This window comes from Cherax quadricarinatus, chromosome 20 (genome assembly GCF_038502225.1).
Source record: "Cherax quadricarinatus isolate ZL_2023a chromosome 20, ASM3850222v1, whole genome shotgun sequence".
NCBI classification, from domain to species: domain Eukaryota; kingdom Metazoa; phylum Arthropoda; class Malacostraca; order Decapoda; family Parastacidae; genus Cherax; species Cherax quadricarinatus.
The window spans coordinates 24211566-24237217 of NC_091311.1; the positions used below are offsets into that span (position 1 = coordinate 24211566).

A 25652-nucleotide genomic window follows, 5' to 3' on the forward strand; every position below is an offset into this window, starting at 1 on the left:
CCTTCTACCACTATTACAACTGTTACCACCATCACTATTACCTTCTACCACCATCAACCACTGCCACAACTGCTTCCACTCTACCACCACCACCTTTGTATTTTTCTAAAAAAAATTTCATAAATTATATGTGTTTTTTACATTCTTTACCAAAAGGCTGGCACTAGAAGCTTTCTTTGGAGCCAAGGTATCTTATTTAGCACTTGCAAGCACTAAAATCAATGGAATATTATGAAATATTTCGTAGGAGCAAGTGAGGGGACCATCACTCACTGGTAAACAATGGCACACTGGCTGGGAAGACAGGCCCAGGCGGCTCAGAGTGTGAGTACACGTCCCAGACGCAGGATGATTAGCGAGTTAATGGACCATTTGCGAGCCAGTGTTTAGACGAAATAATGGGACTACGTATTTCCGAAATTGACGACTTTCAGGCCAGACGATTATTGAGGGACCACTGTATATATATATATATATATGCATGTGCGTGTCTGTGAAGTGTGACCAAATGTAAGTAGGAGTAGCAAGATATCACTGTTATCTAGCATGTTTATGAGACAGAAAAAGACACCAGCAATCCTACCATCATGTAAAACAGTTACAGGTTTCTGTTTCACAGTCATCTGGCAGGGCAGTAGTACTTCCCTGGGTGGTTACTGTCTACCAACCTACTACTATTTTATGTTATTTATACTTTTGTCTTTTCTTTTCTAATTTTTTTCTTTTCTACTAACATTTGTGGCCTCTGAGACCAATACTGTACATAATGTATATATACACACTCACTGTATTGAACACAATAACCGCACTAGTTATTATTTTAATATTGTTTACCAGTATTGTGTACAACAATAAACATGCACAAATGTTGTGTATTACTAATTTTCTATTTATTATTATTTTTTTATTATTAACACACTGGCCCATTCCCACCAAGGCAGGGTGGCCCAAAAAAGAAAAACTTTCACCATCATTCACTCCATCACTGTCTTGCCAGAAGGGTGCTTTACACTACAGTTTTTAAACTGCAACATTAACACCCCTCCTTCAGAGTGCAGGCACTGTACTTCCCATCTCCAGGACTCAAGTCCGGCCTGCCAGTTTCCCTGAACCCCTTCATAAATGTTACTGTGCTCACACTCCAACAGCACGTCAAGTATTAAAAACCATTTGTCTCCATTCACTCCTATCAAACACGCTCACGCATGCCTGCTGGAAGTCCAAGCCCCTTGCACACAAAACTTCCTTTACCCCCTCCCTCCAACCTTTCCTAGGCCGACCCCTACCCCGCCTTCCTTCCACTACAGACTGACACACTCTTGAAGTCACTCTGTTTCGCTCCATTCTCTCTACATGTCCGAACCACCTCAACAACCCTTCCTCAGCCCTGTGGACAACAGTTTTGGTAATCCCTCACCTCCTCCTAACTTCCAAACTACGAATTCTCTGCATTATATTCACACCACACATTGCCCTCAGACATGACATCTCCACTGCCTCCAGCCTTCTCGCTGCAACATTCATCACCCATGCTTCACACCCATATAAGAGCGTTGGTAAAACTATACTCTCATACATTGCCCTCTTTGCCTCCAAGGACAAAGTTTTTTGTCTCCACAGACTCCTAAGTGCACCACTCACCCTTTTCCCCTCATCAATTCTATGATTCACCTCATCTTTCATAGACCCATCCGCTGACACGTCCACTCCCAAATATCTGAATACATTCACCTCCTCCATACTCTATTTTCTATTATATATTTATCTATGTACAGCCACTGGACATGTTTCTAGAACTGCTGCAGTCTGTGGAAGTCCTTGAAACAAGATATCATGCACAGAGATACCTTTCATGCCTCGCACATAAACCAAGTATCTTTGTTGCCTTCGTTTTGTTTGTGCACAGACAGCACATCTCTTCTGAGCCTATTTCTTCTTAGTTCCAGGAAGCTTTATTAGGAAGTGATAACCTTCCCTCCTCAGATGCTTGGGTATTTCCTGAGGAGTTCGAGGACGGTTATGTATAGCGGATGTTGTTACCTGGTGCTTCATTATGAGTTGTCTGACAACAGACAAGCAAAATTCACCATACGGTGGTCTGTTCCCAGTCTTCATTTGGTACATATTATATGCATTGAGCATTAAAATGTCCATGAGATGGAAGAAAAGTTTCATGTACCACTTGTAACTCTTACGAACACAATCCACAAAGCCAATCTGCACGTCACATTTGTCAACCAAACGCATATTTTGTATATAATCAATCACTGGTTTTTGAATACAGTGGTCCCTCGTTTTTCGTAATTAATCAGTTCCTGGAAGTGTGACTATTATTGAAATTTACGATTTTTGAATAAATTTTCCCCATAAGAAATAATGTAAATACAATTAATCCATTCCTGACACCCAGAAGTATTAAAACAAAAAATTTTTTTACATGAAATATAGATGTAGTACATAAACAGTACAATGGGACATGATGAATGAAACATTAACAGCATAAAACTTACCTTTATTGACGATTCTTCTTAGTGTATGGAAGACTGGAGGAGGAGACAGATTACATTAGTTACTCATTGGAAGGGGAATCCCCTTCCATCAACACCTTAGGTACCAAGTGCTTTTCTGGGGTTATTTCTATTCTCTGTTTCTTAATGCCACTAGGACCAGCTTGAGAGTCACTGGAGTCCTGTCTCGCAAAATAACTGTCTAGAGAGCTCTGTTTCTGGCGTCTCTTTAACACTTCCCTAAAATGGGCCAAGACTTTGCCACTGTACATGTTGCCAACATGGCTTGCAATAGCCTTGTCAGGGTGATGTTTCTCCATAAATCTTTCCATCTTACCCCACATTTCAAAAATCTTAATTGCTGAAGAAGGCAACTTCTTCCATCTCTCTTCCTCCTCCTCTGCAGCAAGATTCTGAGCTGCAATCTGTTCCTGTTCCTGCTGAAGCTCTTGCAGCTCCTTAGTGGTGAGCTCTTCATTATGGTCTTCCACCAACTCTTCCACTTCCTCCAAACTCACATCCAACCCCATGGAACTCCCCAGTGCCACAATAGATTTAACAACTGACATAGGCTCATCAGGGTCAGCCCCAAACCTTTCAAAATTGGCTCTTGTGGACACAATCTGGCTACAATTTTCTCCAAGCAGAGTTCAAAGTCCTGGTAGTCACTCCCTCCCAAACCTTACCTATAATAGGCTTATGCAATGGAGGATACTGAAGTGTTTTTTCCAAAAATCTCTTAGGGTCAAGTGAGTGTCTGAGGCCACATTAAAGCACCTTTGAAACATTGCTTTGGTGTAGAGTTTTTTAAAGTTTGAAATGACCTGCTGGTCCATGGACTGGAGGAGAGGAGTGGTATTCGGGGGCAAGAACTTTACTGTGATGAACCCAAACTCCTCCAAAATTAGGTCATCCAAGTTTGGAGGATGAGCAGGTGCATTGTCCATTACTAGCAGGCACTTGACTTCCAGCAGGCATGCGTGAGCGTGTTTGATAGGAGTGAATGGAGACAAATGGTTTTTAATACTTGACGTGCTGTTGGAGTGTGAGCAAAGTAACATTTATGAAGGGATTCAGGGAAACCGGCAGGCCGGACTTGAGTCCTGGAGATGGGAAGTACAGTGCCTGCACTCTGAAGGAGGGGTGTTAATGTTGCAGTTTAAAAACTGTAGTGTAAAGCACCCTTCTGGCAAGACAGTGATGGAGTGAATGATGGTGAAAGTTTTTCTTTTTCGGGCCACCCTGCCTTGGTGGGAATCGGCCGGTGTGATAATAAAAAAAAAAAAAAATTCTTCACACTAGGGCCGAACACTTCATTGAACCACTCAACGAAAATTTCCCTCGTGACCCATGCCTTATTATTAGATTTCCAAAACAATCACAATTTACTCTTCATAACATTGTTTTTCTTGAACACTATGGGATTTTCAGAATGGTACACTAGTATCGGCTTCACTCTGAAATCCCCACTTGCATTAGCACAGAACATAAGCGTCAGCCTGTCTTTCATAGGCTTGTGTCCTGGCGGTCCCTTTTCCTCCTGAGTAATGTAGGTTCTCTTTGGCATTTTCTTCCAGAAAAGGCCTGTTTTGTCACAATTGAACACTTGTTCAGGTTTCAGTCCTTCATCCTCTATGTACTCCTTGAATTCACTTACGAATTTTGTAGCTGCAATTTTGTCTGAACTGGCAGCCTCACCATGCCTTATCACACTGTGTATACCACTACGGTTCTTAAATCTCTCAAACCAACCTTTGCTGGCCTTAAATTCGCAAATATCAGTACTCGTTGCAGGCAATTTCTTTACCAGATTGTCATGCAACTGCCTAGCCTTTTCACAAATAATCGACGTCATAAAACTATCTCCTGCTAATTGTTTCTTGTTTATCCACACCAATAATAAGTTCTCAACATCTTCGAGTACTGGTGATCTCATTTTTTTCAGCATATTTACCCCCTTTGCAACAACAGCTTCCTTAATTTCCTTTTTCTTGGCCATGATGGAAGCTATGGTTGTGTGGGGTTTGTTATGCATCCTGGCCAGTTCGGCCACACGTACGCCACTTTCATATTGTTCAATGATGTTTTTCTTAAATTCAGTCGTATTTCTTACCTTCTTTACCAAAGGCTTGGCACTAGGAGCTTTCTTTGGAGCCATGGTAGCTTATTTAGTAGTTGCAAGCGCTAAAATGAATATAGTATTATGAAATATTTTGTATGAGCAAGTGAGGGGACCGTCGCTCACTGGTAAACAATGGCACACTGGCTGGGAACGGCTCAGAGCCGTGTGTACGCTTCCCAGACGAATGACTATTCGCGAGTCAAACTACGATTAGCGAGCCAATGTTTTGACGAAAATAATATTACGATTTTCGAAAATTACGACTATCGAGCCTTACGATTATCGAGGGACCACTGTACATTCATTGGTCACTCTATCAACTTTGCCACTGTCTTTTATTTCGTTAGGGTGAATGGTTGTCAACAATGTGACATCTCGATTGCCATGCCACCGTAATGCCATGATGTCATTGGGAGTAAACATTTGCACCTCACCAGCACGCGTGCCTGCGTTGAACCTGGGCATGTGTTTACGATTAGAACGCACTGTGCTACACACATCTGTCATGTTCACTCGCAAGAAATCACTGAGTAAAGGGCTTGTGTACCAGTTATCAGTATATAATGTAGGCTCCTTACCAAGATAATGTGCCATCATGTTTCTCACTACGTCACCGAGATACCCAATAACATCCTGGTATCTTTTAATGTTTTACTTCCCCGTGTGTAAAATAATATCCAATACCAGGCCAGTGTCACAGTTACAGAGTACAAACAGTTTTATACCAAAGCATTTCCTCTTGCTCAGTATATACTGCTTGAATGACTGTCTACCTTTGAACAAAATCAAAGACTCATCAATCACAAGATTCTTTAATGGATAAAAGTACATGTTGAACTTTTGTTTCAGATACATAAAAATATTTCTAGTCTTGTATAACCTGTCACTTCTGTCATGCCTGGTTTTGTCAGAGAAGTGCAACATACATAAGAGTAAGATAAACCTATTCACTGGGATGATTTCACTGAAGGCCAGGGTACAAATTAGCCGATCTGTGGACCAGTATGATTTTATATTATGCTTATAGATATGAGGCATAAGCATTATTGTTGTAAAGAGCAAATACATTTCAGCCACAGTTGTCTCTTTCCACTGGTGTAGTGTTGACTGTGGTGATATGATCGTATTTGCCATGGTGTACTCAAAATACCTATTACTTTCCCTGACAATAGTTTCCGTCAAGGGCTGGTCAAAGAATAGTTCAAAGAATTCCAGTTCATTTGCAGTGTTCCCAAGGGAACAAGCTGGTAGTATTCCACTTTGAGAGTCGTCAAACTGATGGGGAGTGGGAACAAAATTGGAATTTTGCTGCCAATCCCAGATGTGGTTTGCTGGTGGATACTGGACATCATAAGCTGGTTGTGGTTATATTTGTAGTTGTAGTTGGGGTGTGGTGGTGGATGACGCTCTACTTTGTCCTTGATCTGACGAGTCAGCGGTGTGGGTCCCAGCCTGGGCTGGTGAGTCATGCATGGCCGTGGCACTACCACCACCACCGCTATCACCACCAATGCCACCACCTACTGATGCCTGTGGTCTATCCATGCCAAGTGTAGCCACATCATCCTCACTGTCACTGCCTATTCCTGGTGTAGGGCCATGGGATATACTCCGGGATGTTCTCCAGGATGTACTCCGTTTCCTGGGCACTGGGTAGGAAACACTACCAGAGCACATGCGGCGGCGTATATACCAACGCATCACTGGTGAATATGATTCATCACTATCACTACTCGAATGATCATCGAGAGCAATAAAATCACAATCCACATAACTATCATCATTATTATTCAAGTCTGAGGCCTGGCCACGCGAAAATATTAGTTTTCTCTTGCGACGAGGCACAACTGAACGTCACTGAGATGTGCCCACACCAGAGGTAGAAGGTTGAGGATCGTCAGGATTTTCTGCACTATTTTCGATATCCTGGTCATTGCTTTCGGTCACTAATCGATCAAAGCCATAGAATTCTTCTTTTCCACTTCCATCAGGGTCAGAACTATCAGTTAGGAAGAGGAGAGTCCCAGCTCACCTTGGAGTGAGAGCTGCCTTACCATGAGGCATGGTGAACAAAGCTTGCTGAGGCGGGGTTCCCACAATGCCATGTGGACGCCTAGAATTTTTGTTTACAGCGCACACACACCACGCAGACATGGTGTGTATGCCTTCTCGCTCTAAATTTGACACCGCTAGAATTTTGGCATAGTTCTACGGTTTGAGCCCTCAATGTAAAGCCGTAGAACTACGGCACGGACCCTGAAAGGGTTAAGAGTGTATATCACAGTTAGCCCTTTACTATGCTGTGTGTTCTCTAATATAAGTATGTACCCAGGAGGGGTTAAGAGGAAGGTACTTTATCTCTTATCCTCTAGCGGTAACTTCATACCTCCCATTGGACCACTTGGTATTATGCCAAATATTATTCATTCTGGAATAGTTGCCATGTTTCTGTGTTATTTATATTTAGATGGACATGAGGGATATCAAAGAGTGTTTTGTGTCTTGTGTTATGCAAATGCATTCTGTTGTAGTTTTCAAGGAGTTCGAGAGGAGGGTTAGTATTGGAGAATAATGGTCTGCGTACAGTGCTCGTCATGGCATTATACCCCCCCTCCCCCACACGTACTAAAACACAAACACATACCATGAAAGAATATTATGTATGTTTGCACACTTACTGAGGTTTTAACCGTTTCAGGGTCCCCAGGCCCTCTCAGAGACTTGTTCTAAGGGTTGCCAAAATTTAAAAAAAGAAAAAAAATATTTTTTCTTATGAAAAGGTAGTTTTTTTTTTTCTAAACATTATAGGCTAAACAAAAAAATTTTACCGTCAATACTTACCGAGATATGGAGGCATTAAGTTGACAGAAAATGCTCCGTATATGGTAACATCGCCGACTGCCATCACCCGGTATTATTTTATTTTGTTTTTAGGTACTATTTTCTATTATTTTTTAATTTTTTTTTCCAAGTAACTTCTTTGGCCTGGGAGACCAATATGAGCACTATTTCATAAGTTTTTTTAGTAGGTTGGTAGACAGCAACCACCCAGGGAAGTACTACCGTCCTGCCAGATGACTGTGAAACAAAAACCTGTAACTGTTTTGCATGATGGTAGGATTTGCTGGTTTCTTTTTCTGTCTCATAAACACGCTAGATAACAGGGATATCTTGCTACTCCTACTTACACTTTGGTCACACTTCACAGACACGCACATGCATATATATATATACATACATCTAGGTTTTTCTCCTTTTTCTAAATAGCTCTTGTTCTTTTTTTATTTCTTCTATTGTCCATGGGGAAGTGGAAAAGAATCTTTCCTCCGTAAGCCATGCGTGTCGTATGAGGCGACTAAAATGCCGGGAGCAATGGGCTAGTAACCCCTTCTCCTGTATACAATTACTAAAAAAGAGAAGAAGAAAAACTTTATAAAACTGGGTTGCTTAAATGTGCGTGGATGTAGTGCGGATGACAAGAAACAGATGATTGCTGATGTTATGAATGAAAAGAAGTTGGATGTCCTGGCCCTAAGCGAAACAAAGCTGAAGGGGGTAGGAGAGTTTCAGTGGGGGGAAATAAATGGGATTAAATCTGGAGTATCTGAGAGAGTTAGAGCAAAGGAAGGGGTAGCAGTAATGTTAAATGATCAGTTATGGAAGGAGAAAAGAGAATATGAATGTGTAAATTCAAGAATTATGTGGATCAAAGTAAAGGTTGGATGCGAGAAGTGGGTCATAATAAGCGTGTATGCACCTGGAGAAGAGAGGAATGCAGAGGAGAGAGAGAGATTTTGGGACATGTTAAGTGAATGTATAGGAGCCTTTGAACCAAGTGAGAGAGTAATTGTGGTAGGGGACTTGAATGCTAAAGTAGGAGAAACTTTTAGAGAGGGTGTGGTAGGTAAGTTTGGGGTGCCAGGTGTAAATGATAATGGGAGCCCTTTGATTGAACTTTGTATAGAAAGGGGTGTAGTTATAGGTAATACATATTTTAAGAAAAAGAGGATAAATAAGTATACACGATATGATGTAGGGCGAAATGACAGTAGTTTGTTGGATTATGTATTGGTAGATAAAAGACTGTTGAGTAGACTTGAGGATGTACATGTTTATAGAGGGGCCACAGATATATCAGATCACTTTCTAGTTGTAGCTACACTGAGAGTAAAAGGTAGATGGGATACAAGGAAAATAGAAGCATCAGGGAAGAGAGAGGTGAAGGTTTATAAACTAAAAGAGGAGGCAGTTAGGGTAAGATATAAACAGCTATTGGAGGATAGATGGGCTAATGAGAGCATAGGCAATGGGGTCGAAGAGGTATGGGGTAGGTTTAAAAATGTAGTGTTAGAGTGTTCAGCAGAAGTTTGTGGTTACAGGAAAGTGGGTGCAGGAGGGAAGAGGAGCGATTGGTGGAATGATGATGTAAAGAGAGTAGTAAGGGAGAAAAAGTTAGCATATGAGAAGTTTTTACAAAGTAGAAGTGATGCAAGGAGGGAAGAGTATATGGAGAAAAAGAGAGAAGTTAAGAGAGTGGTGAAGCAATGTAAAAAGAGAGCAAATGAGAGAGTGGGTGAGATGTTATCAACAAATTTTGTTGAAAATAAGAAAAAGTTTTGGAGTGAGATTAACAAGTTAAGAAAGCCTAGAGAACAAATGGATTTGTCAGTTAAAAATAGGAGAGGAGAGTTATTAAATGGAGAGTTAGAGGTATTGGGAAGATGGAGGGAATATTTTGAGGAATTGTTAAATGTTGATGAAGATAGGGAAGCTGTGATTTCGTGTATAGGGCAAGGAGGAATAACATCTTGTAGGAGTGAGGAAGAGCCAGTTGTGAGTGTGGGGGAAGTTCGTGAGGCAGTAGGTAAAATGAAAGGGGGTAAGGCAGCCGGGATTGATGGGATAAAGATAGAAATGTTAAAAGCAGGTGGGGATATAGTTTTGGAGTGGTTGGTGCAATTATTTAATAAATGTATGGAAGAGGGTAAGGTACCTAGGGATTGGCAGAGAGCATGCATAGTTCCTTTGTATAAAGGCAAAGGGGATAAAAGAGAGTGCAAAAATTATAGGGGGATAAGTCTGTTGAGTGTACCTGGTAAAGTGTATGGTAGAGTTATAATTGAAAGAATTAAGAGTAAGACGGAGAATAGGATAGCAGATGAACAAGGAGGCTTTAGGAAAGGTAGGGGGTGTGTGGACCAGGTGTTTACAGTGAAACATATAAGTGAACAGTATTTAGATAAGGCTAAAGAGGTCTTTGTGGCATTTATGGATTTGGAAAAGGCGTATGACAGGGTGGATAGGGGGGCAATGTGGCAGATGTTGCAAGTGTATGGTGTAGGAGGTAGGTTACTGAAAGCAGTGAAGAGTTTTTACGAGGATAGTGAGGCTCAAGTTAGAGTATGTAGGAAAGAGGGAAATTTTTTCCCAGTAAAAGTAGGCCTTAGACAGGGATGTGTGATGTCACCATGGTTGTTTAATGTATTTATAGATGGGGTTGTAAGAGAAGTAAATGCGAGGGTCTTGTCAAGAGGCGTGGAGTTAAAAGATAAAGAATCACACACAAAGTGGGAGTTGTCACAGCTGCTCTTTGCTGATGACACTGTGCTCTTGGGAGATTCTGAAGAGAAGTTGCAGAGATTGGTGGATGAATTTGGTAGGGTGTGCAAAAGAAGAAAATTAAAGGTGAATACAGGAAAGAGTAAGGTTATGAGGATAACAAAAAGATTAGGTGATGAAAGATTGAATATCAGATTGGAGGGAGAGAGTATGGAGGAGGTGAACGTATTCAGATATTTGGGAGTGGACGTGTCAGCGGATGGGTCTATGAAAGATGAGGTGAATCATAGAATTGATGAGGGAAAAAGAGTGAGTGGTGCACTTAGGAGTCTGTGGAGACAAAGAACTTTGTCCTTGGAGGCAAAGAGGGGAATGTATGAGAGTATAGTTTTGCCAACGCTCTTGTATGGGTGTGAAGCGTGGGTGATGACTGTTGCAGCGAGGAGAAGGCTGGAGGCAGTGGAGATGTCATGTCTGAGGGCAATGTGTGGTGTGAATATAATGCAGAGAATTCGTAGTTTGGAAGTTAGGAGGAGGTGCGGGATTACCAAAACTGTTGTCCAGAGGGCTGAGGAAGGGTTGTTGAGGTGGTTCGGACATGTAGAGAGAATGGAGCGAAACAGAATGACTTCAAGAGTGTATCAGTCTGTAGTGGAAGGAAGGCGGGGTAGGGGTCGGCCTAGGAAGGGTTGGAGGGAGGGGGTAAAGGAGGTTTTGTGTGCGAGGGGCTTGAACTTCCAGCAGGCATGCGTGAGCGTGTTTGATAGGAGTGAATGGAGACAAATGGTTTTTAATACTTGACGTGCTGTTGGAGTGTGAGCAAAGTAACATTTATGAAGGGATTCAGGGAAACCGGCAGGCCGGACTTGAGTCCTGGAGATGGGAAGTACAGTGCCTGCACTCTGAAGGAGGGGTGTTAATGTTGCAATTTAAAAACTGTAGTGTAAAGCACCCTTCTGGCAAGACAGTGATGGAGTGAATGATGGTGAAAGTTTTTCTTTTTCGGGCCACCCTGCCTTGGTGGGAATCGGCCGGTGTGATAATAAAAAAAAAAATAATAACTGCACAAAACACTTTGTCCATATATTGTTTATAATTGTTGTTTACACACACAAACGATATAAAATGTTGTTTATTACTATTTTTCTATATTTTATATGCACATATACAGTCACAGGGAATGTTTCTAGAAGTTCTGCAGCCTGTGGAAGTCTTTGAAACATGGTGTCATACACAGTGGTGTTTTACTCTCCTCACACGTAAAACGAGTGTGTCTGCATTGTTGTGGGCGATTTTTTTTTTTTGTATGTGCACAGACGTAACACCTCTTCTGAGCCTTTTTCTTGAAACCAATAGCAGGCAGTTTTACTAGGAAGTGATCACCATGCTTCAGACAAGAAGGTAGTTGTTGATAATTTAGTGGGCGGTCTATTGCAGGTGTTTTTCCTTTGTACTTGAATACTATTTGTCTGATGACAGACAAACAGAATTTGCCATATGGTGGTTTGTTTCTGGTCCTCATCTTACACATATTATAAGCATTGAGCATGGAAATGTCCAGAAGATGGAAAAAGAGTTTTATGTACCACATATAACTCTTGCGAACACAATCAGCAAACCCAGTCTGCATGTCACATTTGTCCACTGAGCGCATATTGAGGGTGTAATCAATCACAGCTGCAGGTTTTAGAATGGGTTCATTGCTCTCTCTATGCTGCCTGCCAGTGTTTGTCATTTCGTTAGGGTGAACTGATGACACCAGTGTGACATCTCGTTTGTCATGCCACCGAAATGCCATGATGTCATTGGCAACAAATGCCTGCACCTCACCTCTATGAGTGCCAGCATCAAACCTGGGCATAAGTTTACGATTTGCATGCACTGTGCCACACACATCTGTCGTGTTCACTCGCAAAAAATCACTGAGTGAGGGGCTTGTGTACCAGTTATCAGTATATAATATATGCCCCTTACCAAGGTATGGTTCTATCATTGTTCTAACCACATCACCAGAGATGCCCAATAACTTCCTGGCATTTTGCAATGTATAACTTCCAGTGTACACAATAATATCCAATACAAGACCACTGTAACAATCACAAAGTACAAACAACTTTATACGAAAGCGTTTCCTCTTGCTTGGTATGTACTGTTTGAAAGAGAGTCTTCCTTTGAACAGAATCAAAGACTCGTCAGTTACAAGCTTCCTGAAGGGATAAAAATACATATTGAATTTCTCTTTCAGATACACAAACACATTCCTAATCTTATATAACCTGTCATTTCTGTCAGGCCTGGTTTTGTCTGAGAAGTGAAGCATACATAATAGTAGCACTCCCATTATATCACTGAAACCTGGAGTTGCAATCAGGCGGTCTGTTGACCAGTATGATTTCACGCTGTGCTTATACACATGTGGCATAAGCATTATTGTGGCAAAGAAAAGATACATCTCAGCCACAGTTGTCTCCTTTCACTTGTGTAGCCGTGAGCTTGGTGAAAGTATTGTGTTTGCCATGGTGTACTCGTAGTATCTGTTGCTTTCCCTGACAATAATTTCCATCAGGGGTTCGTCAAAGAATAACTCGAAACATTCCAGTTCAGTGGCATTGTTCCCCAGTGTACAACATGGCCGTATTCCACTTTGGCTTTTAACAAACTGGTGGGGATTTGGAACAAAATTGACAGCTTCCTGCCAATCCCAGGTGCTGTCTGCTGGTAGGTACTGGACATTGACAGGTGGTTGTGGTTGTGGAGGTTGTGGTTGTGGAGGCTGGTGTGGTGGGTGGGTGGGGGATGGTGGCCTTTGTTGTAGATCAGCTGAGGCAGCGGCGTGGGTGGCAGCGTGGGTGGCAGCATGGCCCACTGCTGGTGCCTCACAGCAGGCACCACCACTCCCACCACCATGCACATTTTCCATCCCAATTGCAACACTATCATCGTCATTTTCATTGTCTGTTCCTGTTGTACAGCCATGGGATGTACTCCGAGATGTACTCCTTCCCCTTGGAATAGCATATGGCACACTACCAGAGCACATATATCGTCGTATATAATGACGCTTCACTGGAGAATATTCCACTTCACTATCGTTACTGGAAGTGTTTTCAAGAGCTTGTAGTTCATATTCACTATCACTATCATCACCAATGCTCACATCTGAGTCTGGGATTTGGGCAAATAGGAGTTTCTTCTCAGATTCTGGTACAACTGAACGTGAACAAGACGGCCCAGCAGCAGAGGTGGAAGGCTGAGGGTCGTCTGGGTTTTCCTCACTATTACCGATATTATGGTCATTAGTTTCGGTCAAAACCTCACCAAAACCTTGAAACTCATCTTCACTGGCACTTGCATCTGTATTAGAACTGTCACTGGGGAACAAGAGTGTCCCAATTCGCCGAGGAGTGAGGAGCTTCTTACCGCGAGGCATGGTGAACAAAGCCACTGGGTCCCAGATTTTTTTTCTACCCCACACACTGACCACACACACCCATTCTCTCACATCTAGGCCTACCAGCCTTTTCCCGCAAGATTTGAAGGTGCTAGAATTTATGCATACTAGTACGTCAAAAACCCTGGCACGTAAGCCGTACTAGTACGGCTGAAACCCTGAAAGGGATAATACTTATTGCTGTGTCCTTTATGCTTAATCACGTCCCTCAGCCATGTAGGAAGACTCTCACACAAATTCTTGAGGGTTTGGGGAGGTATTTTATTCGATGCCTCACGTAGAGCAGCATCCAGCTGTGGGATGGAACTGATATCCTTACCCAGTAAACTTCGTTTCACTATTGACAAAAGGTTCTCAATAGGGTTTAAGTTTGGGGAACTGCTTGGCCAGTCATTAAAGAACCTCACTTCACAGTCCTTAAGCCACTGAACTACAGATTTGGTGGTATGGCACAGTGCACTATCCTGCATAAAAACTGTGGCCCCACACTTGTCAAATGCCTCAGGTGTTACACAATAACTCCAGGTAATTATACTGGTTCATATACTGGTTTTTGGAAAACACAATGAGTTTACCAACACTCTAAGTACTGAAACACCCCCAAACCATGGGTGTTTGGTGGTCCCACAGGTGTAGCGTGGGTCTAGCGGGTCACTATCTCTGGGCTGGTACACATGTTCACCACGGTTACAAGTAATGGTGACGGTTGCTTCATCACTCCAAAGTACTTCAGACCAGTGTTGAGGATTTCATTGAAGATATTTCTTTGCATAATCCAGCCCATTTTTCCTCTGTGGCTTGGAGAGGATTGGTTTCTTAACCTGGTGGTGACTACTGTAGCCAAGTTCTGACACACGTCTGCTTACAGTTCTTACAGACACCTCTGAGAGAAGATGTGGGTTCTTTTCTTTCAATTCTCTAGCAGTTATCTTAGAGTACTCTCTAACTGCTTCTTTAACACAGTTGAGGTATGAACAGATGTCTTCTTCAAGGCGCCAGGCTGAGGTTTGGCAGACAATATCTCGACACCACCACCAGCCTTGAAACGCTACCCCCAATTCCTCACTGAACACTCACAGATACTAACATTCTTCACTATTTCTTTTGTCTGGTGCCCATTTTGTGAAGCCCTATGTATAGCCTCAAAACCAAAGGGAACACCGGACAAAAGATGGGGTGGGTGAGAGAAAAAAGTACAACACTTCCTCTTACCACGGCAGCCATGTGAACGCTGAGGAGTCACTGTTATGTGTGGCGGCAGGCTGTGACGTCATGCTAATGGCTGCTTTCCGGCGTAATGCACTGATGAAAAAAGACCCCCCCCTGTATGATAGGCCTTTGATTTTCGTCACGGCATTATGCAGGGGCACTCGCCCGGCATAATGCTGTGACAAGCACTGTATGTAGTAGGCACAATAATATGAATGAGTATTTTGTATGTTAAGCAGGTTCAGGCTCTTAACCCTTAAACGGTCCAAACAGATCGACGTTCAAATTCGTAGTGCTACAAAAGTAGATCTACTTTTTTTTACAATTTTTCAAATACAGGGGACCCCCGCTTAGCGATCACCTCCCAATGTGACCAATTATGTAAGTGTATTTATGTAAGTGCATTTGTACGTGTATGTTTGGGGATCTGAAATGGACTAATCTACTTCACAATATTCCTTATGGGAACAAATTCGGTCAGTACTGGCACCTGAACATACTTCTGGAATGAAAAAATATCGTTAACTGGGGGTCCACTGTATAACAAAAAAAAAAGTAGATAAAAGTTTTTTTTACACATTTTCAAATGTAAAACAAAAAAGAAGATCTACATTTTTTTACATACTTTCAGATGTTGAAAAAACGTATATATACGTTTGGACCATTTAAGGGTTAAATACCCCACCACTATTTATAAGCTTGAACCTGATTAAGCACACGAAAAATAATCAAAGTTTGAAAAATCCTTAATTATGCAAAATAATGCACAGTTTAATAGAGAAAAACCTTAAATAGCAGAGTTACATGTACACAAACAACAGGAAGTGGGGAAAATTGGCGCGTGCAAAAAAATGGCACGGAATGTAAAAAATTGGCATGGCTGTGTTTGTTTGGCACCCGATTGTGTGTTCATGGCCAGTTGCAAAAATTTGGCGAATTTTTTCGGTTGTGGACCGATTTGTTCGTGTTCAGAAGTGTTCGTGACCAGAGGTTCCACTGTATGTTAAACAACCATGGTGACATTACACATCCCTGTGTAAGACCTACTTTTACTGGGAAGTAATCTCCCTCACTCGTACATACCCTAACCTGAGCCTCACTATCATCATTAAAACTCTTTACAACATTTAGTAACTTACTACCTATTCCATACACTTGCAACATCTGCTACATTGCTCCTCAATCCACTCTATCATGTGATGTATAATAAGAGAGTCCATTGTTTGAAGTTGGATGCATTATTCTGTGCTAGGGACATTTCTGAAAATAATAATATTTGTAGGGATACCAAAAGGGTTTCAACATGTAAGAAGCTTACTGCTACTACTTTGTAAAAAATTGCTATGATCTTAGAGTCCTCTCTGATGGTACTAGTGGTCAATTTTTGAAGGCATGACTCATGGCTTTGTAACGAATTGTTGTCTTTAACTACACTTGTAGTGTGACATTGTGATTTCTGGTTTTTGACCCTTTGTCATTTAAATATATACTGTTTTTCTCATTCAGATTTTTTTTTGCTTGGGCCTTTTCTTCAGATGCTTTTCTTTCAACTTTTCTTTCCCAAGTATAACAGATGAGACAGTCCAAACCCTTTCCACACACACATTTCCCAAGACAAGAAAGTGAAATGTTTTGTTGTGGGCCAGAATGTTCAATTTTAGGTACAGGTTTTAATTTTTTTTTTTTTTTTAAACAGGAATTAACTGAATTAGCTGGAAATAATCTAGCATGAGGCCACTTTGATAGACAAAAGAGTTCCCATTGAGAATAAAGTATCAAAGCTATAGATATGTTTAGTGGATTAAATATTAGTTTATTGTAAGACAGATGGAAACTTAGTAATTTATATACATTATTATAAATGTCTGCTTCAGGCCCCTGAGATGCCACCCTTTATGTTGGAGCCATTAGAAGGAGGAGCTAGTCCAAGGGATGATGGGCCAGTTACACAAGAAAATAACCAACAGAGACGTATGCGCAATGAATCTTACCTTGGAGCTGTCAATAAAGATATTCATATTCGGGCAGGACTTCAGGTATGAAGCTAATACCTGCATATTCACGTAATTCATTTTATATTTGGATTTGGTTTTATTAGTTTAAATTTTCATCTCAGAAATTCATATTTTTAAATTATCTTTTATGTATTATTCATAGATTTTTAGCAGTGCTGCATTAAATGCTAAGATAAGCCCTGTCATTTAAGAAATTTTATGCATCTAGCTTAGAGGGCATGTAATTTCTACAGAATGTTCTGCAAATCTTCATAACAAGTGCAGCAAACGTCTTCCTCCTGGAGGTTTCACCCGACTATCCACGTCTTCTTGACGAACAAGTAGAGGTGTGCAAGCACGTACTTAATATCTATCGTTACATGGTCATGAACACGCGCATGGAACAGAAAACATGGTAAATATAATATCAAGTGAAGTTATTGATATGCAGATACTTTTCGTTATACAGACTCTCCTCACTTAACGATGGAGTTCTGTTCCTAAGACCACGTCGGAAAACGAATTTGTCACTAAGTGAGGAGCATACTATTATGGTAGTGGGTTTGTGTCAACCATCTTTGATATTGTTTTAATGTCACCTTTGTACATTCATAACATTTCTGGTATACTATTAGATGTTTATACAGTAGTGTACTGTATATTGTAATAAACAGAATAAAGGAAATCAGCTCTAATATACATTATTTAGGTATGTATACTGGTCAGAGAGTCCGTCGTAAGTCCGAGTGGTCAATAAATGAGTACATCACTAAGTGAGGAGAGGCTGTACTAGTTCAACAAATTGAATGAATGTTTACTTATTCAGTATTTACTGGCTGTCTCCATTTCTATAGCAGACAATTCATATGCCTTCCCCACATATTTTATTTGCTGACAGTCTTTCTTTCTTATTTCCACCTCTACTTGTACATATGTTGTAGATTAAAAGGATTTAAATATTCTGATTACATAAAGTTATATTGTATATCTTCATTCTGTTCTTCCTTGGTATTCAGTCCTTAAACCTTATCTTATACCTAACCTCAGTGTATTCTTTTAATTTCATTAGGCATCATTAATTATTTTTTGGGTTGGGTGTAATGATACCAACACAGATATAGTGGACCCTCGGGTAACGGCGGCATCGGCTAACGCCAAAATCGGATAGCGGCAAATTTTTGCATCAAAATATTGGTGCGGCTAATGGCCAAGAACTTGGTTAAGGGCAGTCATCCTGAACGTGTCTGCCTGTCCGCCCGGCCTGAGCGCCTGAGCCGCCCTGCCTTCAGCTAGTGTGCCATTGTTTACAAGCCAGTGTGGACGATTCCACATTGTTTTTAGTGCTTGTAATTGCTAAATAAACCACCATGGGCCCAAAGAAAGCTTCTAATGCCTGTGGTAAAAAGTGTGAGAAATACTATTGAATTAAAGAAAGAGATAATTGCAAAGTACGAAAGTGGAGTGCGTGTCTCCGAGTTGGCCAGGTTATATAACAAGCCCCATTCAACCATGACTACTCTCTTGGCCAACAAAAAGGCAATCAAGGAACTGTTGATACGAAAGGTGCAAGTATGCTTACAAAACAGAGATCGCAAATACAGTGGACCCTCAACATTCGATACTAATCCGTTCCTGAGAGCTATCGAATGTCGAAAATATCGAAAGTCGAATTAATTTTCCCCATAAGAAATAATGGAAATCAAATTAATCCGAGCAAGACACTCAAAAGTATGGAAAAAAAAATTTACCACATGAAATATTAAGTTTAATGCAATAGAATAATTACAATAACAATAGATTAATAGCAATAGAATAATTGACACTTACCTTTAATGAAGATCTGGTGCTGATTGATGGGATGGGAGGAGGGGAGAGTGTGGATGGTGTTAGTGTTTCAAAGGGGAATCCCCTTCCATTAGGACTTGAACTGGGAGCCTCACCATGCCTTACCACACTGTGTATGCCACTACGATTCTTAAATCTTTCAAACCAACCTTTGCTGGCCTTAAATTCACTCACATCACCACTAGTTGCAGGCAATTTCTTTACCAAATCATCATGCACTCCGACACATGCACTCCACTTTCGTACTTTGCAATTATCTCTTTCGTCATTTCAATAGTCATTAGCACCTTTTTTCTTGAAGGGTTGGCACTAGAAGCTTTCTTGGGGGCCCATGGTTACTTATTTTGCAGAAACAAGCACCAAAAACAGTGATAATATGGAATGTACCGAATGTATCCTTAGATGTGCGCATACTGGCTGGCTTGTAAACACTGGCACACATGGGGCAGTTCAGGCCACATGTGGACATGTCTCGTACGAATCGTATCGAATGTCGGGTTTTCCATCGAATGTCGAGGCGAAATTTTTGCGTTAAAATGCATCGAATGCCGGATTTATCGAATGTCGGGTCCACTGTACTCGAAGATGTGGAGAGACTGTTGTTGGTGTGGATAAACGAGAAACGATTATCTGGAGATAGTGTTTCTCAGTCAGTAATATGTGAAAAGGCAAGGCAGTTGCATGATGATCTAATTAACTCTTTCACTGTTTCGGCCGTATATATACGTCTTACTAGCCAGTGTTTCGGATGTATATACAGTGGACCCTCGCCTAACAAACGCATCGCATAACGATAAATCCGCCTAACGAAGTGTTTGAGCGTAAAAATTTTGCCCCGCCTAACGATAAAAAACTCGCCCAACGTGATTCATCCGGGACCTGTCCACGCTGCCCCGTGGGTGCCAGTGTTTACAAGCTAGCCAGTGCAGTTGCATCTACGCATACATTCAGTACATGTCACATTATCCCAGTGTTTTTAGTGCTTGTAACTGCAAAATAAGTCACCATGGACCCCAAGAATGCTTCTAGTGCCAACCCTGGGGTAAAAAGGGCGAGAATTAGTATGGAATTGAAAGAAGAGATTAAGGAAATACATGCAAAGTGGGTTGAACTGCAAACCTTTATGGATGAAAATCACAATAACACAGCTATTGCAAGCCGTGCTGGTGACTATTACAATGACAATATTGTGGCCCAATTTAGGCAAATTTTAACGGAACCTGAGGTACAGAGCTCTATGGGCAGATTTGTTGTGCGACAGAGGTCTAGTGACTCTCAAGCTGGTCCTAGTGGCATTACAAGAAGAAGGGAAGTAACCCTGGAAAAGGACTTGCTACCTCAAGTCCTCATGGAAGGGGATTCCCCTTCCAAACAGTAACAACTTCCACCATCTCTCCTCCTCCCATCCCATCAATCATCACCAGATCTTCAATAAAGGTAAGTGTCATGTATTCTTTATTTAGTAGAGCAGTAATTGTGCATGTCTTCTTTTTGGGTGCATAAAAATGTATATTTCATGTGGTTAAAAATTTTTTTTTTCATAGGGGTGTCAGGAACAGATAAATTTGATTTCCATTATTTTTTATGGGGAAAATTAATTCGACTAACGATAATTTCAGCTAAGGATGAGCTCTCAGGAATGGATTAATATCGTTAGGCGAGGGTCTACTGTATACTCAATAATTCTAGCGGCTTCAGATCGAGCAGGAGAAAGCTGGTAGGCTCACGTGTGAGAGAATGGGTCTGTGTAGTCATTGTACACTACTTAAAAAAATCCTGCACCACGCAGTGCGTAATGAGAAAAAAAAAAATGGCGTTTTTGGATTAAAACACCAATTTTGAGGTGTATTTTCGTATAGTATTTATGGTTGTATTCTCGTTTTCTTGGTCTCATTTGATAAAATGGGAAACATATTACAGAAATAGAGGTGATTTTGATTAGTTTCATGATGAAAACAATCTTGAAATTGAGCTCAAAGTAGTGGAAATGTTCGATTTTTACCAATGTTCAAGAGTAAGCAAATCACACCACATGTCCAATACACATCAACTGGGGAGTCTAATATTCTTTTACTAGTGCATTGATCTTATTTATACCATTTTTATAATAATGCAGTAGTCTGCATAACAGTAAATCTTCTATTTTTTGTGTGAATAAAAATTCAAAATAGAAAGCAAGAGTAATGTAATAGGGGCCTGGAGATGTGATTAATGAACAGAGGATATGTTATTTTAGTACCAAGAATGTCTGCATTGTTTATTCTGGACACTATTTTGAAATTGGCATCTTTTTTAATTTGCATGAAATTGGCCAAATTGCCAATTTCTGACCACTTTATTGGGGAGTTGAAATCAGCAAATATGGGGTTTCTTTTACTCAGTTGATAGAAAAAATGGAGTTCTAAAGAAATAGCTATGAGTTTGAACGACTGGAACAATGGAATTGGCTGAAAATAGGGTTCAAAGTCGGCGAAATCGCTGATGCATATATATCGGCGAGATCGCTAACTTCGCAGGAACGTAATTCTGTAAGTTTTTGATCAAATTTTGTACTTTTGGTGTCATTACCATCGGGCAAAGATTCTCTATCATTTCATAAGATTTTTTTTTTTTTTTTTTTTTTTTTTCAAAAAATTTTGCAGCACCAGGAGACACTTTCGGATTTAGGGTTATGCCAGTCAAAGGGTTAAGAAAATGCCAGAAACTAGTGCTGATGTTAGTGAATTTAAGGCCAGCAAAGGTTGGTTTGAGAGATTGAAGAATCGTAGCGGCATACACAGTATTGTAAGGCATGGAGAGGCTGCAAGTTCTGACAAAAAAGCAGCTGAAAAGTACGTACAGGAGTTCAAGGACTATGTAAAGGCTGAACAATTAAAACCCCAACAAGTGTTCAGTTGTAATGAAACAGGCCTGTTTTGGAAGAAAATGCCAAACAGAAGCTACATTACTCAGGAGGAAAAGGCACTCCCAGGACACAAGCTTAATAAAGACAGGCTAACTCTCATGTTTTGTAGTAATGCTAATGGGGATTACAAAGTGAAGCCTTTACTCATATATCACTCTGAAACTCCCAGGGTGTTCAAGAAAAACAATGTCGTCAACACAAAATTGTGTGTGATGTGGAGAGCAAACAGTTAGACGTGGGTCACTAGGGACATTTTCCTTGACTGGTTCTGTGACGTGTTTGGCGCCACTATGAAAAAATATCTGGAAAATAAATTGTCGCTCAAGTTCCTCCTGGTAATGGACAATGCTCCTGCTCATCCTCACGACTTGCAAGAGCAAATTGTGGGGGAGTCGAGCTTCATCAAAGTGAAGTTTTTGCCTCCTAATACCACCCCTCTCCTCCAGCCCATGATCCACCAGGTCATTTCAAACTTCAAAAAACTGTACACCAAAGCAGTGTTTCAAAAGTGCTTTGAAGTGACCTCAGACACTGAATTGACCCTAAGAGAGTTCTGGAAAGATCACTCCAGTATCCTCAGGTGCTAATAAACCTTATAGGTAAGGTTTGGGAGGGAGTGACTTGCAGGACTTTGAACTCTGCTTGGAGAAATTGTGCCCAGAATGTGTACAAGAGAGGGATTTTGAAGGATTTGGGGCTAACCCTGAGGAGCCTATGCCAGTTGTGGAATCTACTGTGGCATTGGGGAAGTCCATGGGGTTGGAGGTTAGTGGCGAGGATGTGGAAGTGTTGTTGGAGGACAACAATGAAGAGCTAACCACTACAGAGCTGCAAGAGCTTCAGGTGCAACAGCAACAGATCACTGCTCAGGAATTTGCTTCAGGGGAGGAGGAAGAGAAATGGAGGAAGTTGCCTTCGTCAAAAATTAAGGACATTTGTGCAAAGTGGATTGAAGTGCAAACCTTCATGGATGAATATTATCCTGGCACAGCTGTTGCAAGCCGTATTGGCAACATGTACAATGACACACTTGTGTTTCATTTTAGAGAAATCTTAACCCTTTGACTGTCGCAGGCCCCTTTCTGAAACTGTCATTCTGTTGATAAATTTTTGGAAAAAAAAAAATTATTGTTTTTCTTATGAAATGATAGAGAATCTTTTCCCAATGGTAATGACACCTAAAGTACGGAATTTAGTCGAAAACTCATGGAATTAGGCTCCCGCGAAGTTAGCGGTCTCGGCGACATATATGCATCGGCGATTCCGCCGACTTTGAGCCCTGTTTTTGGCCAATTCCATTGTTCCAGTTGACCAAACTCATATCTATTTCCTTAAAACTCCATTTTTTCTACCAGTTGAGTACAAGAAACTTTCCATTTACCGAACTGAACTACCCAATAAAGTGGTCAGAAATTGGCAATTTGGCCAATTTCATGCAAATTAAAAAAGATGTCAATTTCAAAATAGGGTCCAGAATAAACAGTGTAGACATTCTTGGCCTTAAAATAACATATCTTCTATTCATTAGTCACGTCTCTAGGCCCCTCTTATATTACTATTGCTTTCTATTTTGATTTTTTATTCATACAAAAAAATACAAAATTTACTATTATGCAGACTACTGCATTATTGTAAAAATGGTATTAATAATATCAGTGCACTAGTGAAAGAATATTAACTCCCCAGGTGAAGTGTATTGGACATGTGGTGTGATTTGCTTACTCCTGAACATTGGTAAAAATCGAACATTTCCGCTACTTTGAGCTCAATTTCAAGGTCATTTTCATCGTGAAACTAATCAAAATCATCTCTAATTCTGTAATATGTTTTCCATTTTATCACAGGAGACCATGAAAATGAGAATACACCGATAAATACTATACAAAAATACACCTCAAAGTCGGCATATTACTCCAAAAAAACGGTCAGGTTTTTTTTCTCATTACGCACTGCGTGCTGCAGGATTTTTTTTATGTGGTGCACACTGACCACACAGACCCATTCTCTCACATGTGGGCCTACCAGCTTTCTCCCGCTTGATTTGAAGCCGCTAGATTGGATATCAGATTGGAGGGAGAGAGTATGGAGGAGGTGAATGTATTCAGATATTTGGGAGTGGACGTGTCAGCAGATGGGGTATATGAAAGATGAGGTGAATCATAGAGTTGATGAGGGGAAAAGGGTGAGCGGTGCACTTAGGAGTCTGTGGAGACAAAGAACTTTGTCCTTGGAGACAAAGAACTTTGTCCTTGGAGGTAAAGAGGGGAATGTATGAGAGTATAGTTTTACCAATGCTCTTATATGGGTGTGAAACATGGATGATGAATGTTGCAGCGAGGAGAAGGCTGGAGGCAGTGGAGATGTCATGTCTGAGGGCAATGTGTGGTGTGAATATAATGCAGAGAATTTGTAGTTTGGAAGTTAGGAGGAGGTGCGGGATTGCCAAAACTGTTGTCCAGAGGGCTGAGGAAGGGTTGAGGTGGTTCGGACATGTAGAGAGAATGGAGTGAAACTGAATGACTTCAAGAGTGTATCAGTCTGTAGTGGAAGGAAGGCGGGGTAGGGGTCGGCCTAGGAAAGGTTGGAGGGAGGGGGTAAAGGAGGTTTTGTGTGCGAGGGGCTTGGACTTCAAGCAGGCATGTGTGAGCGTGTTTGATAGTGAATGGAGACAAATGGTTTTTAATACTTGACGTGCTGCTCGAGCGTGAGCAAAGTAACATTTATGAAGGGATTCAGGGAAACCGGCAGGCAGGACTTGAGTCCTGGAGATGGGAAGTACAGTGCCTGCACTCTGAAGGAGGGGTGTTAATGTTGCAGTTTAAAAACTGTAGTGTAAAGCACCCTTCTGGCAAGACAGTGATGGAGTGAGTGATGGTGAAAGTTTTTCTTTTTCGGGCCACCCTGCCTTGGTGGGAATCGGCCTGTGTGCTAATAATAAAAAAAAAGTCAGAAACAGTGGCGCGTTAGACGTATATGTACGACCAAAACAGTCAAAGGGTTAAAGAGACGCTAGAAACAGAGAGCTCTGGACAGATACAGTGGACCCCCGCCTTTCGAACACATCACTTTACGTTAAATCCGCCATACAAAGCATTTGAACGCAAAAATTTTGCCTCGCCTCATGTTAAAAAACTAGCCTTACGTGATTCGTCCGGGACACGTCCAACATGTGGCCTCGGCTGCCCTGTGGATGCCAGTGTTTACAAGCCAGCCAGTGCGGTCGCATCCACGCATACATTCGGTACATTTCACCATATCCCAGTGTTTTTTGTGCTTGTAACTGCAAAATAAGTCACCATGGGCCCCAAGAAAGCTTCTAGCACCAACTCTGTGGTAAAAATGGTGAGAATTAGTATGGAAATTAAGAAAGATTTTGAAGGGTTTGGGGCTAACCCTGAGAAGCCTATGCCAGTTGTGGAATCCATTGTGCCTACTTCAAAGATTAAGGAAATGTGTGCAAAGTGGGTTGAAGTGCAAACCTTTATGGATGAAAATCACCCTAACACAGCTATTGCAAGCCGTGCTGGTGACTATTACAGTGACAATGTCCAGAGGCCAAATTTCAAAGTGCGCTCCAGGGTCCAAGAATTTTCAAAAAAAAAATTTTGTTATTTTTTATGAAATGGTAGAGAATCTTTTTCTGAAGGTAATAAAACAAAAAGTACGAAATTTGATGGAAAATTGACGAAATTATGCTCTCGCGAATTTTAATGTATCAGTGATATTTTTGAATCGGCGATTTTGCCGACTTTGACTCCCATTTTAGGCCAATTACATTATTCCAGTTGACCAAATTCTTAGCTATTTCACTAGCATTACTTCTATTCTATCGATTGAGCACAAGAAATCGCCAAGTCAACTGTTTCAACTACAAAATAAAGTGATCGGAAATTGGTAATTTGGCCAGTTTAACACAAAGTTCAAAATATTCCAATTTCAAAATAAGGTCCAGAATAAACAATGTAGGTATTCCTGGCACTAAACTAACATTTCCTCTGTTCATTAGTTACATTTAGAGGCTTTACAAATGAATTCCATTTTTATTTTTTATTCACATAAT

At 41.0% G+C, this 25652-nt stretch overlaps 1 protein-coding gene across 1 annotated transcript in view; it reads left to right on the plus strand.

The window, feature by feature from the left end:
* Positions 1–25652, plus strand: part of LOC128703704 (ral GTPase-activating protein subunit alpha-1) — a 271349-nt gene that overhangs the window by 114525 nt on the left and 131172 nt on the right. Inside the window, exons 9-10 of the mRNA XM_070086908.1 lie at positions 16723–16884; positions 17097–17257. Of these exons, the coding sequence (XP_069943009.1) occupies positions 16723–16884; positions 17097–17257 (323 nt within the window). The remainder of the gene's footprint in view (positions 1–16722; positions 16885–17096; positions 17258–25652) is intronic.